Below are 17,222 nucleotides of genomic sequence, written 5' to 3' on the forward strand. Positions count from 1 at the left end.
CAGAATATTGTCAGGAGAAGGACCCCTTTATTGGCATTCATGAAGTATATTTATACATACCTTTGGGTATTTCCAGTGGTGTTTGTCATGTGGCTTTTTCTAAACAATATATATGTATTTTAACTTTAGAAGGGAGTTCTTATAAAAGTAAGAAATGAAGAAACATTCTTCTAGAGGCGTGTTTTGCATTGGAGAAGAGTCAGATGACCTTGTACATTCACCTGCCCTGTGTGTTAGCTGTGAGTGATGCTCTTGGGCTCCGGTGAAGCAGGGCCTGTGAGCACTTGGGAGTGGGGTTGGCCTCAGAGCTGGTGATGAGGGAGTGGGCGGGTGCAGGTGGGCCAGGGCCTCTTTCAAGAGTGTAATATTGTAGACTCGTGGAGGGCCTTAAGAGAAGTCTCAAGTGGGAGGATTGGTGTGAGTGTGGCAGCCCCCGGGGGGTGGCCCGAGTCTTGGGGCAGGACTCACCTGTTTGGGAACAGGTCTTGGCAGAGCTTTAAAGCAGTGACAGTAATGGGATCTTTGGGAAAGGGAAATTAGGGTATGGATGGAGAGGAGAGAGCAGTGGCAGAATCAGGCGACTAGGGCTGGAGTCACGCTTGGCATGGGGCTTGTGTTTGAACAGTTGAATTTGGAGGCCGAGTGGTAAGTGTGTGTCCGGCAAATAGCAGGTTTTATACGTATCTTTTTGATATATGTATTAAATACATTAAGCAGTGATAATAGCCAATATTTCGTAAGTGTTGCCGATCATTTAAAGCATTCTGCAGTCTTCTCAGCCCTCTTAGCTGGGTTTTGTGTAGTTGTACCCATTTTAGTCAAGAGAGGAACAAGACCGTGACCTTGAACTATGGAACGGTGCCAGTCCTGCTGTTGGGTATGTGGCTAGAACCTCGGGGCTCGAGGTGGGCTGTGCAGGGATGTTGGGGTACACTTTTCCTTTTTTTTTTTCCTAAGATTTTATTTATTTGTTTGTGAGAGAATGAAAGAGAGCACCAGAGTGGGGACAGTTAGAGGGAGAAGCAGATTCCCCAGGGAGCCTGATGTGGGGCTCAATCCCAGGACTCTGGGACCATGACCTGAGCTGAAGGCAGATGCCTGACCAACTGAGCTACCAGGTGCTGCTCACTTTTCCTTTTTTGATACAGATGTCATCTGTATTTTAGAACTAGATTTTCATTATGATTTTATGAAGAATTTAAATTTCCATCATAATGCAAAGTAGACAACTTACAATTCTGTGATCATTGTCAAGATTTTGCCACATGGTTCCTATCTTCTTTCTTTCCTTCTCTACCTTTTCCTTTTTGTTGTTAAGATAGCTTAAAGCATAACACAGGTGTCATGAAATTTTCACCTCTCAACTCTGATTCTGTATCTTTAAAAATGCAGACATCTGGAGCACCTGGTTGTGACTCAGTTAGTTTAGTGTCCCACTTTTGATCTCAGCTCAGGTCTTGATCTCAGAGTCGTGAGTTCAAGCCCTACGTTGGGCTCCACGTTGGGCATGGAACCTACTTAAATACATCTTTCACATAACTACAAAGTTGTTTTCACACAACAAAATTTGAAGTAATTATTTGGTATCATCTAACTACTTTTAAATTTCCTTCTAATTATGTCAAAATGTCATTTTATAGATGGATTTGTTCAAATCAGATGGTCCTAGCAGAATCCACACTTTGCATTTGGTGGTTATGTTTGCTATCTGGAACAGTCCCGTCTCCCCACTCCCTGATCCGTTGTGATGAGGAAACTATGTTAGTAGTCTTGCAGAATGTCCCGCATTGTGGATTTCTGTTACTGAATTTTTTAAAAAGATTTTATTTATTTATTCATGAGACATACAGAGAGAGAAAGAGAGAGAGGCAGAGACATAGGCAGAGGGAGAAGCAGGCTCTGTGCAGGGAACCCAATGTGGGTTCCAGGATCACGGACTTCAGTACATGGACTCCAGTATTCGGAACTCCAGTATCACACCCTGAGCCGAAGGCAGGCGCTAAACCACCCAGGGATCCTGTTCCTGAATTTTTTAGGGCAAATGTATATATGAGCCGTGTTGCCCATTTTGCTTTTTATTTTGATAATCTAAGGTTTAACAAATGATACCACTTTGCATGATTACCTCTCTTCCTCCCCCCGTGATAGTTTTATACTATGAGAAATTTGGTTGAAACTGAGAAATAAGAGTTAGATCTTTCGAGTGGAACTGAATTCCTCTGGTTTATAGGGTGTCTCTCAGTGTGCTGAGTCACTGTGCTGGAGGAGGGTGTCGCTGGTGGACAGGCCTGCTTGGGTCTGCTGAAGCACACGGCCAACTGCTATGTCCTATGGTCCTGTTGTCTCCACTCCGTGCCTCCTCCCGGTGAGGCATCCTGATTTCTAATGGACTCCATGAATTTTCATCTTCATTTACTCCAAATTAAATTAGGGGAGATGGAGTAGATGTTTCCAATTCCACAGTGTTGTATTGTGTGCCCCATGAGCAACTAATGGCACCAGGTACACTTAGACCCACCACCAGTCAGCTGCTTAGCCATGTAGAGACCCCACTGCACTGCTGTGTAAGGTAGGAGCTGTTAATGTGGTGAGCGGGCAGAGGGTCCCCGTGGAAGGCAGGTGTTACCTTTGCAGGTCTAGAAACTTGATTTTCTAAGTAAACTAAATTGTGGTGATTGCACTGTCTGAATTCATAAGAGACTGATGTATAGACTAGAAAATCAGCATATTTCTTCATGATAAGAAATATAGGTGAACATCTTCATTGCATGGAAACTTAGACTGAAAGTGAACGTTGTGTGACCCCCAGCCCCCGGTTTATCCTCTCAGTACAGGTACCTATTCTAGCCTAGCACTTGGCCAGTCACATCTCACAAGCTTGTTCTGGTTGTGGTTGGTTTTTTGGTTTTCCTCCACAGGCCTGAAAGGATCCAGGTGCTTTACTCATGGAAACTTAGGGTGCTCATCAAACATGGATCTGGGGTTCTGGGTGGGGGAGGCCCATGCGCTCCCCACAGGTGCCCACAGTGCCTGCTTCATTTTGCAGTGTGTTGCGTCTTCTCTGGAAATCAAGTTCCACAGGGGTCCGACCTCGGTTGTTGTGACTCTGGAAGGGACACAAAGGAGAAGGGCACTGTTGGAGTTGTCTGTTCCTGCTTAGCATACTACCATGAAATGGAGTGCTTCAAAACAGCAGTAACTGCTGCTTATCCCTTGTGAGGCCAGCAGTTCAGGTAGGGCAGCAGTGCGATGGCCTTTTTCTGGTCCATGAGCCTTGGGCCTCAGCTGGAAAACTTAACACTGGGGGTGCTGTGTCCTCCCAAAGCCTGTTTGCATGCACTTCTGGTGCTTGGTGCTGGTTCTGTTGGCTGCTGGCTGGAGTGCCCACTGGTGGCCACAGCTGGGGCTTCTCATGCTGTGCAGAGCCATGCTGATGTGTGTGATCTGGTCTTACACTGTGGAGCTCACTTGAGCCACAGTCTCAGCTCCAGGCTGTCCAAAGGCCCATCTTGTTAAAGGTGAGGGACCATGGTCCATCTCTCGTGGAGGAATGACAGTATCACTTGTTAGAGAGGTGTGTTGTGAGGTGTTCAGTCGGTCTGGCTCTTTGGAAAACCACAGTAGCGAAGAGCGTTCTAGATCAAGGGAACGGAAGCATATAATGCCTTTGGTTTTCTCCTTTGCAGAGAGGCCAGTTAAGGGTTAAGCAGCAGATGGAAAGGGAATCTGATATTTCACAGTCCCTTAAATGTAATTTCTGGGGCTACTTTGGATCGTAATTGTATTTTCCAAATTTAGGAACTAACTCCTTTTGCTGCCAAAGGGAAAAAACAAAAAGACAAAAGAGGGAAAAGGAAATCTATCAGATATTGAAAGGATTAATTCTTTTTCTCCCCACCCTTTTGATAATTAGCTAGTGAAATTGGTATGTGGAAACCAGTTGAAAATTAGGGGGTGGGCAGATAGTGTTCTACATCTCACAAGTTTCCTGAACAGAAGAATCGTCCCATCTTTGGGAACCCGTTTGGTGTTGAAAAAGTGTTGTACTGGCATTAATGCAGTTCTTGAGGAGAAGACGTGGTCCAGAGTCCAGAAGACCAGAGTCCAGATCTTGAGCAGAGATCTAAAGCAGAGAAGAGCAAATGGCAGGTGAGAATTGGCATTTCTCTGTCTGTGGCTGGAGCTACATCCCCCCTACCCCCTTAGGGAGAGAAGACCCTCTTTGTCTCCCCTGTGTGCTGGATGCCTCAGGTGGTCTCCAGTGGTGAAGTCACGAAAGCCTGTGAGCAGCGCTCTCTTTTGGGGGAGAAGGGCCTATCTTTCCAGAGCTTCCTCATTGTGAAATGTAAGAGCAGGGTCACCTCTGGAATCACAAAGATAAGTCCAGCAGGCATGTACTTGGAAGATGTTTGTTTAGAGAGGTATTTTCCTTTCCTTTTTTCTTAGTATTTTGGCGTTGTCAGGTATCTTTATAGCTCTGGTAGATAACATGTGAAAGTTGGCAGCTGCCACCCCCCCACAGGGTAGGGGTGTTTTGAGGCTGCACTGAGGAGATGGCAGTTGCGTGGGAGGATGTGGGCCCTATTCCCCCTCCCCACGTAGCACCAGGAGCTCTTGACCTGGTTCTACTACTAGCAGCCATGCTGCTCAGCATCTCTCAGATTCTTTCTGAAATGGCTTTGGCTCCTTTCAAACTGAAGATGTATGTGTGTGTGTGTTGCAGTTAGAGTTAACCTCAATGTGCACCTTGAGATAGGAGTTCTGAAGAACACAGAATAACACAGGTGCGTGGATGCTGGTATGTGGATTCAGGGTGGCTTCAGCCTGGAGGGAACCATGAGAAGGCTGCCGCTCTCCATGGAAGGGGCCTTGGAAATGTGGTGCTGCCAGGCCCAGGAGAGCAGGTTTCAGGCCCAAGGGGTGACCCAGAAGACCCAGCACAGTCTCAGCGTACATACAGCAGGCTTTGAGGTCTGTGCGCCAGCATGTTTCCACATTGGCTTTGGTGTCTGTGGTGACCTCTGTGTTATGGAACTGACTGGTGAAGTTTTTGTGCAATCTGCTTCTGCCAATGGCCTGTGCACCAGCCTCGGGACCAGTCTGGCGTCGTCACCAGTGGGGCTGTCCCATGGACAGACTATTTGGAATCAGTTTTAAATTTCTGTTGACTTTAAGGGTTTCACTTTACTCTCATAAATAAGATTACTTTTTGTGGTTGGATCCTTATGTCGAGAATAGAGGCTTTCCTTCAGATCATTTGTATTGCGTTTGGGGAGTTAAAGTGATTTTGTGAGAAGGCACTCATTTCCAGAGTAGTTTGCACAGTTACGTCTTTGTCAAGAAAGCCAGATTAACAATTGGGCTTTGGTAATTCAGCTCTCCTGAGAGAACAGAGCTTTCTGGAAAAGTGACCCAAAGAGCCCTGAGATAGACAATTCTCTTTTCTCCCTTGTAACTTTTCCTTGCAGACTGCTCTCTGCTTCTCGTGGTTCCACCTGAGTAAATGGGCCTGATCTGGGTGGGAAGGCACCTGCCAAGCTTCCACCATCCAGGATTAGCCCATACCTCATGCTGGTCATGCAGAGACGTGGTGGGGGAAATAATAGCCGCTTAAGCAGAGTTTACCCAGAATGATCATTACTGTGGCCCTTGGCTTGTTCCTGTGATGTGGACACTATTTGTGTAACCTTCGAGAGGTATCTAGCTGTGGATGAGGTGGGCTGAGCCTGGGCTGGTGTTGGGGGCTTAGCCCTTGTCCAGACTCCAGGGTTCACTGGAGGCTTTCCTTCACTGAGCCAAAGGCCAGTCCTAATGTAGAGCTGATACAACGTTGCATGGTTCTTTCTGCCATGTCTTTAGAGTTTAAATTGGTAACAGTATTTGGTCTTATGGACTTGTCTTTGAATACCTTTAATACAGATTATCCAAAAGTTTATCCAGCCTTTATTTGTCTTAGAATTTTAGGAATTTTTTTTTTTTTTTTTAGGATTTTATTTATTTATTCATGAGAAGCACAGAGAGAGGCAGAGACACAGGCAGGAGAAGCAGGCTCCCTGCAGGGAACCCGATGCAGGACTCATCCCAGGACCCTGGGACCACGCCCTTAGCCAAAGGCAGATGCTCACCTGCTGAGCCACCCAGGTGTTCCAAATTACAGGAATCTTCTAAGGAGTAATGTCAGAGTTTCTATCTTTCCCCACTAGTCATTATTTAAAAAAAAAAAAAAAAGTGAGCAGTGTGGTAGAAACCAATGGGGCAGGCACCTGGGATGCTGAGCCTCAGGAAAGTGGGTTTGGAACTTCATGTGCAGGGTTTGCTGCATCCTTGGGCACACTACTAACCTTGTGTCTAAGGCTCTTCATCTGTGTTGGAAGGCCCTGGGCATCCCAGGTGCTGAAGAGGAGGCTCACAGGGGTGGACAGTTAGATACACATTGTGTGTTGTAGTAACGAAGGTTCTACAAAAAATCTTACCCTTTGTAATTTATACTGTTTGAGTAGCAGAAATTATCTTTTAAAAAAAAGTATCTGAAATAAAATATAATAAAATTGAAGTTAACTGTATTATGAAGAGTTACATTTGATGTGGTCATTTCTTGTCCACTGACAAAGGAGAAGCACCTCTTGTGGACAAAAAGCAATGCTGTTCTGAGTGGCAAAGCAGAAGTCCTAGTCTGTTCTGAGAAGGAAATGCATTCACTTTAACATGTCACAGAGGGGTAGGTTGTTTTACCTACAGATTGTGTTATTTAAGTTGTAAATGATTGGTACAGGCTTATTTGATGATTACATTAAACAGCTTAAAAAATTCTGTATTTATTTATTTGAGAGAGCACCAGCTGAGAGCAGAAGGAGAGGGAGAAGTAGGCTCCCTGCTGAGCAGGGAGCCCGACATGGGACTCGATCCCAGGACCCTGGGATCATGACAGACGCTGAAGCAGATGCTTCACTGACTGAACCCCCCAGGTGCCCCATGATCACATTTAAAAGGAGGGACATACCACATCCAGTAATGGTGCTGTACAAACTTGGAGTAGGTTCTTTCTAGCTGAAACCTAGGTTATGTCCACATGTATCCCCATGTGCCAGGGCCCTCTTCATCCTGTGTTGCTGAGAAGAATCTGACGTGCTTAGAATGGACACAGCCACTCTAGGTACTAGTGTTCACCTAGAGAGTAGATGCTACTTTCGTGGTCTTTACATCTTGGCATTTCCCCTTCCCCTGCGCCCCTTGCTTTTTTGTCTTAAAAAACAAAAACCTAAGTGTTTTTCCTGGGAAGTACTCTCTGTAATATTGTGTGGTTAGAATTGGTTGGTTGCTTGACTGTACTTTAGCTGCTGCTTTGTTTTTTTTGTGGAGTAGAGGGGTCTCGGCTGCATGAAATGTGCTGTTGAGGATGTAAGGTAGGTGTGTGTTGGTGGCAGAGGTCACAGCTGTGTCCTTGTGCAGATCATACTGCGCCCATCCTGCACACTTGAGATGGGCAGGGTCCAGGCCAAGGCCATAGGGACCTTAGGGCTGTGGGCATCTGAGAAAGTGTCAGAGTAGGGTTAAATTGGTGAGGATATCTGAAACCCTAGAATAAGACTTTATAATGTCTTTGGTCTTTTTTTTTCTTTTTTTAAGATTTTATTTATTCATGAGAGACACACAGAGAGAGGCAGAGACACAGGCAAGGGAGAAACAGGCTCCCTGTAGGGAGCCCGATGTGGGACTCGATCCCAGGACCCTGGGATCACAACCTGAGCCAAAGGCAGATGCTCAACCGCTGAGCCACCCAGGTGCCCCTGGGTTTTTTCTCTGTATTTTTTATTTTCTTCTGTCATCTGTTCTCTGTGAAGAAATTATTTTGTTAATAATTCTTTTTTTTCTTAGGAATAGGATTTCACACAGCAGAGAGTACCACCTTTTGAAAATGTCAGCAAAATAAATATTTTTAAAAATGGGGCACCTAGGTGACTCAGTCGGTTAAGCATCTGACTCTTGATTTTTGCTCAGTCGTGATCTCAGGGTCTTGAGATTGAGCCCTGCTTTGGGCTCTGTGTTGAGCAGGGAGCCCCCTTGAGATGCTATCTCTCCTCCCTGTGCCCCCCACCCCTGACTTAAATAAATAAGTCAGTCAGTCAGTCAGCATTGCCACTTCAGAATTACAGAGACCTAGACTCCTTCTGTCTTTCATGGACTCCCATGGACTCAGAGCAGGGTTGCTAAATTCAGCAAATAAAAAATACAGGGTACCTAGTTACATTTGAAGTTCAGGTAAACATGCTTAGACTAAAACAATGATTTGTGTTACAGCTGAACTTCCATGGCTTGGACAGCTTGTAGTGCCAGTTGCCCTGATTGCTGGGTGTGGACTTGGCCTAGGAAGTCCAGCATGGGCTCAGGTTCTGCTTCACCCCCGGGACATGTGGGGTGTCCTAGATTTTTGTGTATATCGTAATCAACGATTAGACAGTTTTCCTTCTTTTTTTTTTCCATCCACATCAGTGCTTTAGTGTATTAGGTGGACATTCAGAAGAGCAGAATGTCATTTCCTAGAAGGTCAGACCCACCTGCAGCACACCAGGTGCATGCCAGGTGGACTCCATTTTTCGATTCTACCTTTCCTGGAAGACTTGCTCTGTTGTTCTGATCACATCCTGGATAGGCTTTGTACAACGCCTCCTCCTGCCCACTATGGCGTTTTGGTCTGTGGCCATCACAGCACTGTTCTAGTTGGGCATTTGTTATAATGCAAGCCTAGATAGACAAGTGAAAGAACTGTTAGTGCTGGCAGTTCTGAGTTCTAGGTCCTAGCTCCTGTTTGACTGTAGGTCCCCAAGCAGCCTTGGTGAGGTGAAGAATGAGGAATAGAAGAGGGTGCAGGGCAGAAGCCTACCCCTGGAGGCTTTCTCTTCATCCTCCATGTTCCCCTTTCCTTCCTCCTCTGTCCTGGGCCATCATCAGTGGTCCACTTGGAGTAATGAGCAAGGATGATGCTTGGGTTTTAAGACTAAGAGGTACGGACAAGGCAGAGATGTTGATGTTTTGTTTTTGGCTCTAAACGCTTGTCCACAGCCTGACATGTTAGTTCGTGCTTGTCAGAAGATTCCTGAATGCAATCAAATAGATACAGAACCAAATAGTGGATATTTCTAGCATTATTTGAAAGTGTGTTACATCATGGTCTTAAAACAGTTTTTTGGGGGAAGAAGTCGTGAAACTTAATTTCATGGCTGGGACATGTGGCTGACAGTGAGGAGAGGAAAAGGGTAGGTTTGTAGGTGCATTTGTGAGTAAAACACTGCTGTGCCGCGCTGGCCCTGGGCGTGTCTCAGGACAGTGAGAGCCCTGGTGTTTTTCTGGAGGTGATTTTTTTCAGCAGGCCTGTGATATGGTGGGCTTGGTGTCCTTGCTGTGGGGCATTAGCTTCAAGCCCACGCAACTCTCTTAAAATCTACTTAGGACCCCAGAGGGCTCTTATTTATGTGGGTTCTATCTCTTGGTGCTTACCAAAACAAAAATTAGAACTGAAGCTTAAAAAAAATGTATTAAAAATAACAAAAGTAAACATGTGAAATGTTTACATGTTAAGGTAAATAATTTCCATGAAAAATAACTTTTCTAAAACAAAAAGCTCAGAAGACTGGCATTGCTTTATAGGTTGGTATATCTCATGTCTGGCTTCTGACCGAGGGGATGTGTTGTTTGGTTGCAATATATGAAGAAAATCTGGCCTCACATAGACAGGTATATTTTGAGCCTGTTAGATAATTCTGGATGTTTTGCTTGGTATAGTAGGCCAAAACTGATGGGGCTGAAGCAGCATCGAGGGCCTTTCTTCCTTACGGGGTTTAAGCCCATGGTCTGTCTGCCTTGCATCTTAATGTGCCTTTCACCCGTGTGTGGTTTTAAAGATTAGGTATTGCTCATTTGGGAAACACTGGCTCACTAAGTTTATGGAGGTCTTCCAAATGTTGACACATTTCATTATCCAATATCAAAAAATTGTATTCTTTTAATAACATTTCCTCTGTCATCAAAATTCTTTAAGTATTGGGCAGTTGTCAGGCTCATGGAGGCAGACACACATTTACCAAAATTCTCATTTCCACTCAGAAGCCAGAATTTTAACATTGGCAACACACACTGTTGGTTTTCTTTGAGGTCACAGGCTTATTACTGTGTTTATTTTGAGAAACTGTTGGCAGATGCCCAGGCTGCATTGCCATAGATCTTGCCAGTTCTTCCAAATGCAGATGCCCAGTGATTGACACTCAGCCCAGCCCCTGCCCTTTCCTGAGCCACCGGCAGCCCTAGATCGCTGCTTGTGTACCTTTCTTCCCCTGCCTTTGTGAGAAGGCCAATGGGGAGATTGCTGATCTCACTGCTTCACCAAGGGCATTCTCAGGTGAAGTTGGCTTTACCTCTCTGAGTGCACAGCATTGAAGGATTTAATCACCTAGGAGTTTAATTTGGTGTGCCATCTTGACTCCTACTAAGATGCCCAAGTAAGCACAGCAAAGCAGGCATGTGGGTCCTAATAACGAAGATAGCTTTGACCTCTTGGACCCCTGGCAGGAACTCAGGACCCCAAAGAACTGTTTGAGAGTGGGTGTGGGCTGGAGGAGGTTGGAATGGAGCTGTGATTGGCTGGGAGAGGGGGTAAGGTGCAGGCGCTAGGGTTAGATGCTGTGGTCCCCCAGCCCGCCTTGCTGAGATGCATGGCCAAGACCAGATCTTGAGAGGGACGGGGTCAAGTCAGGTGCTGCTGATAAGCTTCAAGGGCAGGCAGATCATTGGGGCAGGTAAGGCAGGGCAGGACAGGAGAGAGTTTCCCCAGGTCCACGTGGAGGGGTGTCAAGGGCTCAGCACATTGGGGACTCCAAGAGCCCATCCTTGGGCTACACTGGTGGTGTTATAGCCTCTCATTTTTCCAGACTCTGTAAACCCAGATTCTTTGTAAACTCTCCTACTTTTAAACCTTGATAGTTGATTCAAGATGGAAACATGTGCAGGCCAGCCCTGTGAGGCTGTCTCACTAGTGGTTGTTCGGTGATCTCAGATCTGCGTCTGCCCGGTGCCCAGGGTCAGTCTTTGCCAGCCCAGGTATAGCCACCTACATCTGTAGATGGGCAGAAGGCTTCTACTCCACTGGTGGGAAATCTCAGGGCCAGAGATAGGATGGTGGACGACCATGATACAGCACCTGGTGATTTTGGAGTCTGAGAGTCTGGAACGTTCCTCACCCCCACCTGGAATCGGTCCTGTCTTCCCAGAGCCTCTTTTCTCTTGATGGGAAATGGTAGCGAGGAACCCAGATTCTGTGCTTCCTGTGCTTGTTGCTGCCAGAGTGTCCTTGCTTCCTTTGCAGCACCCAGAACTTCCACTGTACATGCTGTGTCTGCTTCCTTTCTCCCTACCTTGTTCGTGCATCTGGAGCCAGTATCCCCCTCCTCATCCTGCTGTGGAGCTCAGGCCACCCGCCCACCCACCTTGTCCTGTCAGGATCTCCACAGCCTGCACCTTGGGCTGGAGATGGCAGGGCTCGAAGTCGGCATGGAAGTTCTGTTCGGTTCTGCTGCCAGTACTGGACTGTGTTACTGGTTTGGGCCGCATGTTCTGTTTCCAGCCCTCTCTTGGTTTGGTGGCCATTTTGTAGGTTGTTAGCCCTTTTGAAAAGGTGACAAAGACCATGTTCCCTTTTGCTCATACACATAAGCTCAGTGCACAGAGAGCATCTGGATTTTGTTGTTCCTGCTCTGATCGTGGGCTGAGCTCATCACCTGGGCTCAACCTCTGGGCCTCTGGACTTCTAGATGTGCAAGCTGGCAGTGCCCTCTTCTGCCCTCACCCATGAGGGATTATTAGAGTGGCTGCCACTCTGCCTCCTTTATTCATGCAGGAGATACTGGTTGTGTGTCTAGGCTGTTGCAGAGCATCCTCCCAGGCGGAAAGCAGACGTGGATGTGGAGCCAGTGGCCTTTCTTGTACTGGGTCCTCTTAGAAGGGCACCAGTGATCATGCCACACGCTCATGGGTTCCTTGTGCATGCTGCACATTGTTATCTGACAAGCCTCTCCTGTGGAACCCAGAGTTTTTATGTTGGTGGATGGTGTGTCTGATGGTGGCGGGCACCAAGGGGGCAAAAAGGCAGGGTTCGGGGCTGGGGGCAGAGTGTGGAAGGGCAGCAGAGGCTGGGTCCTGTGGCTTTGCTGCTCCTTAGTCAGCTGGGAAGACCCTGGAGTTTGAGGGGAACATATCCAATCTGATGCCCCACTTTCTGGGAGGAAGCCCCTGGATCTTTCCTTGGTGCCTGGCACTGTGAATTCTGGCTTCCTGTGGCAGGAGTGGTTAAGAGATGGATTTCAGAAGGGGTTCCACTTTGAAAACCACCAGTGGAGCCACATGTGGCTCTCCAGGGAAAGGTCGGATGGTGGCAGGCTTGTACCCCCTCTTGTCCTGCGTACCTGGGGAGATGAAGTTAGCTCTGTTTAGGAGCTGCAGGTGGGAGCATTCTGGAAGTACTAGGGAAGAAGGGGTCTCATGGGGTGGGAGGCTGCAGTGCGTCCTTGAGGTGGTTTGGTGGTCCAGGGCCACAGGGTTAGGGCACTAGCTCAAGGTTCTGTAGCAATGTTCTGAGAATGTGTTGTGGTGTCTTTTGGAGAACACATTCCAGATGTTAGTTGTTATGGAGGTTGTGCCCTTAGATTCTGAAACCCTTAAGTGGGGAGCCTGGAGGGTCTGCATCTCCCCTCTTCTCCATGGACTTATGGTGGTGGCTGCTGCTATACCTGGAGGGACCCAGTCAGGAGTGTTTTGTGTGTTTACACCCACTTCACCCAGACTCTAAGCCTCCCAAAGGCAGGAAGTTTTAAAAAGCAATTCCAAGAGACCTTTGAATGAATTACCAAGAGGTAATTCATGCCTCTGCATAGTACAGCAAATGTTTAAGGATTCACGTTTTTATTGAATTTTCTTGATTTATCCATTTCTGTAATTTTTTGTAGGTTGTTAGACATTTGAAATACTTAGATGAATTATCATCAGCAGCAGAATGCACTTTGATATCATTTATAGCATTCCTATAACAACCAAAACCTTTGAGATTTCTAATTATGTAAGTAATGCATGAACACATTCTTATTATTAAAAAGACTATCTTCAAAAATACAGCTAAGGTAGAAGTTTCCTTGGGCTGGTTTCTGGACGTCATCCTTCCTCCTGGAGGTGGCTGTGTTATCTGCCAGCTTAAATATGCCCTGTCCAGTCATCTGATAGTGAGTTTTTATCTGGATCCAGATACGACATCCATCTTGAGGAGTCATGTTGGCAAGCAAATTGCTTAGTCTGCCTGTGGGTGAATCCAGGCTGATGGCTGTTTCTTCTTTAGCAGGCAGTTCCGGCGAAGGGGGAGACGAAGCAGGATTGCTGCATGAAAACAGAGCTGCTGAGGGAAGGTAAGGGCACAGTTTGCTCCTGCAGGAGAAGTGGCCAGAAGACCTAGCGCTCTGGCATCTCCTCACCCGTCCCTCGTTCCTGGCTTGTTGGCTTTCACCTGGGTTACCGTGTGGCCTCCTATCTCCCATTCCCAGATGGACACAAGCACACACACGAGGCCTGCTAGAGAAGGGAATTCATACCAAAAAATGAAAAGCAAAAACCTGGTAGATTCTTGTCTTCAAGTGTACCCAGAAAACTCAAAGTGGGAAGGGCCACATGGAAGTTTATGGCAGCTTTATTCTTATCACTCAAAGCTGAAAGCACTCAGGTGCCCATCACCTGGTTACAGCCTGTGGTGTGTCTACAGTGGGCAGTGCTAAGCAACTCAGAAGAAGGAACAACTTCACTCTCACAGCAGCACAGATTGTACTGAGCATGTTTTGCTAAGTGAAGGGGGCTAGACCCACAGGCCATATGTTTTGTCATTCCATTTGTATGGCATTCTGGACAAGGTAAAACCAGAGGCTGGGAAAACCACGGATTTGCCAGGAGGTGCAGGGAGGCTGCAGAGGGTAGCCCTGTGAGGAGCCGTGGTAGGAGGCACTCTACTCTTGTTGGTTAGGGCTGTGGAACACACCATGACAGGTGAGTCCCACTGTGTCACACATGAGCCATGTGGGGGCTGCTGAGAAGTTCACTTTGGAGAGCTGCATCCTGATTGGACACCACGAGGTTGATGGCTCAGGAGTGGTGCAGACACTGGGTTCTGCTTGGCTATGTCCGTCAGGGAAGATGGGCAAGCAGCCCTGGACTTCTGTGTGGCCAATGGAGCTGAGCAGATGAACAGCGTATCATCCCATCATCCCACCAGCTCCCCATAAGGTTGCATAGGAGGAACCTGCCCGGGATCGTGACTGTCGTCTTCTCTGACGTTGGGTGCTGCTCCAAGCACTTGGGTGTTTCGGCTGTATCCCAGCCCAGTGATGTGTGATTCTGCCTCTCTTCTTCTAAGGAGAGGAAGCTGAGACGGGGTACACTGCTGGGTCGAGGTCATCCAGGCTGTTAGACTGGCAGCTAGACCTCTCCTCTGAGGACATACAGATGATGGTGTGCAGGTTGCGCTGGCTATGGCTGCTCAGACCACTGTGTGTGCGTCAGCAGGAGAGATGAGGACAGAGCTCTGATAAGCAGAGAGCTGCGGCCCGTCTCCCCGGGCCTTGCAGGTTGGCCTGCCATGTCCCAGTGTGGTCCTGTGTGTCTTGGTGGGTATGCCTCTGAGTGCCCTGGTGGTAGGATGGTCTGCCGAGGAAGCGCCTTGCAGCCCCTGCTGGTGGCTGCTCTTCTGTGCCTTTCTTGAGCTGTAGGGTGGCTGCCTAACACACATTGCTACAGCCCCTGTCTGCTTCCCAGGCAGTCTGGGAGCTGCTGTGATACCTTTTCACAGCCATGTAGCTGCCTTCTCATGTGACCACCATGCACACATCCAGGAGTCACAGTGGGTGAAGGTGGAGCACTGGCACTCAAGTGGCCCAGGTCATAGGGCAGGGCTGTCCTTGTAGGGGTATGGCTTGGTGTATGAATACATGTTTGTAACACAAATGCTCCTGATTCTGGTAGAGTTTTGGGGGCTCCTGGGAGCAGGGTGGGTTGGGAAGACTGGGAAGTGCATGCTTTGCTTCTTTGGACCGTTTCCAAACCCTCCTCCCTCCTTGTGGAGAAGCCTGCTCTCTAGAGGCTCTCAGCTCAGGTTTGATCCAGCCAGACACTTTCCTGGTGGACTTTGGGCCTCTGGGTACCTCATCCAGCCTGCCAGCTCCCCTGTGCTGTACCCCCTGGCCAGCCCTGGGGCATGCCACGTCCCAGAGCTTCTCCCCACCCCGACTATTCCCCCCACCCATATCTTCCCTCCTGTGAAGACCTGTCTCTGGATTTATTCCTGGGGCCATGCTCCCCTCCACTTCTTGAGGTGCTCTCTTCTGTGGACACCCATGGTCTCCAGCTCTTCTTCCCTCTGCATCTACCCTCAGGGCCTTTCCAAATAGAAGCTATCTATAAATAATGACAGGTGCCCTTGAACTAAGGCCTTGACTCCTCTTGAGGGACTGTTAGACTGAGCCACAGCAAGTGCACGTTTTGTACTCTCACCAGCCATGTGGAGGGTCCAGCTTTTCCACTTCTGCCAACACTTGTTATTACCTGTCATTTTGATAAGAGAGTTGTCCTAGTGGGTACTACCAAAGTAGTGTCCCATTGTGGGTTTTTTTTTTTTTTAAGATTTTATTTATTTATTCATGAGAGACACAGAGAAAGAGAGAGAGAGGAAGAGACACAGGCAGAGGGAGAAGCAGGCTCCATGCTGGAAGCCCGACGTGGGACTCCATCCATCCCGGGTCTCCAGGATCACGCCCTGGGCTGAAGGCAGCGCTAAGCTGCTGAGCCATCCGGGCTGCCCCCATTGTGGTTTTGATGTGCATTTTCCAGATGATTAGTGATGTGCTTATTAGCCCTTTGTGTATTTTTGGAGACGTGTCAATTTAGATCCTTTGCCTGTTTTTTAAATTAGTTATTAATTTTTATTGTTCAATTGTCAGAGTTCTTTATATATTCTAGATACAAATTCCTTATCTGATAATGTGACTTGCAAATATTTTCTCATTCTGTGGCTTGTCTTTTAACTTGTTTGACAGTGTCCTTTGAAGCACAGAGGTTTTTAATTTTTTTTTTTTAAGATTTTATTTATTTGAGAGAGAGAGAAGGCATGAGCCAGGGGGGAGAGACAGAGAGGGAGGGGGAGAAGCAGACCCCACTGAGCAGGGAGCCTGATGTGGGGCTTGATCCCAGGACCCTGAGATCATGACCTGAATGGAAGGCAAACACTTAACTGACTGAGCCCCCCAGGTGCCCCCCAGAAGGTTTTAATTTTGATGAAGTCCAGTGGATCTGTTATTTCTTTGGTTGTTTTTGCTTTTGGTGTAACATCTAATAAACCATTACTTAACAGATGGTCACAAAGATTTATGCCTGTGTTTTCCTTTGAGTTTTATAGTTTTATCTCTTATAGTTAGGTCTTTGATTCATTTTGAGTTGATTTTTGTACATGGAGTGTGAGGTAGGGTCTACTGGCTTCCTTCTTTTGCAAATGGGCACCAGCAGTCCCAGCCTGGGAACGAGATGTTCTTTCCCCCGTTGAATCATCCTCACTCTCCTATTGACGGTTAGGACAACGGCTGCAGGGGGCTACCTGTCAGTCTGAGCTGCTCTCACCCTTCCTTAAATGCTGTACCCACCCTAACAGCTGCTGGAATGCCAATACCTTCTCCTTCCACCATCACTGCCAGACCTGGGTGTTTGTGGTTTAGCTTTTTAAGATTTTTAAGTAATCTCTGCTCCCCATCTGGGGCTTGAACTCACATCTCTGAGACCAGGAGTCACACACGCCCCTGGCTGAGCCAGCCAGGTGTTTTATTGACTGATTTTTCCTAATGGACTCTCCTTTTTCTTACATGTCTGTAATTTTGGTTAGATTTTTTGAATTGTATTGTTGGTGGCTTGAACACAAAATTATGTTTGGTTAACTCTTTCCACCCAAATAGATTGTTTGGCTTTTCCAGGGTACTTGATTAATTAATCTGCAGAGAAGCTTGGCCTTGTGTTAGCCTGCTTGTAAGCATTTTTAGTACCGAAATAGAGTAACTTTTAATGAGTGGTCGGTTTGTTGTTGTGTAAGAAACTTTTCTTAGGTAGCAGGTGTAGCTCACTCCTACTAGGATGATGTTAGCCGTTGGGGGTCTCTGCTG

The 17,222-nt window shown here is 47.2% G+C and overlaps 1 protein-coding gene across 5 annotated transcripts in view; it reads left to right on the plus strand.

Moving 5' to 3' along the window:
- The window catches only part of EHMT1 (euchromatic histone lysine methyltransferase 1), a 144,681-nt gene that overhangs the window by 52,302 nt on the left and 75,157 nt on the right, over positions 1–17,222 (plus strand). For 3 of the 5 annotated variants that reach the window (XM_077851622.1, XM_077851624.1, XM_077851625.1), the window contains exon 2: positions 13,376–13,442. The exons of 1 other annotated variant lie outside the window; for it this stretch is intronic. In XM_077851622.1, the coding sequence (XP_077707748.1) occupies positions 13,376–13,442 (67 nt within the window). The remainder of the gene's footprint in view (positions 1–13,375; positions 13,443–17,222) is intronic. One more of the 5 variants, XM_077851623.1, reaches the window with a different exon arrangement.

Source organism: Canis aureus, chromosome 16 (assembly GCF_053574225.1).
Source record: "Canis aureus isolate CA01 chromosome 16, VMU_Caureus_v.1.0, whole genome shotgun sequence".
Lineage (NCBI taxonomy): Eukaryota > Metazoa > Chordata > Mammalia > Carnivora > Canidae > Canis > Canis aureus.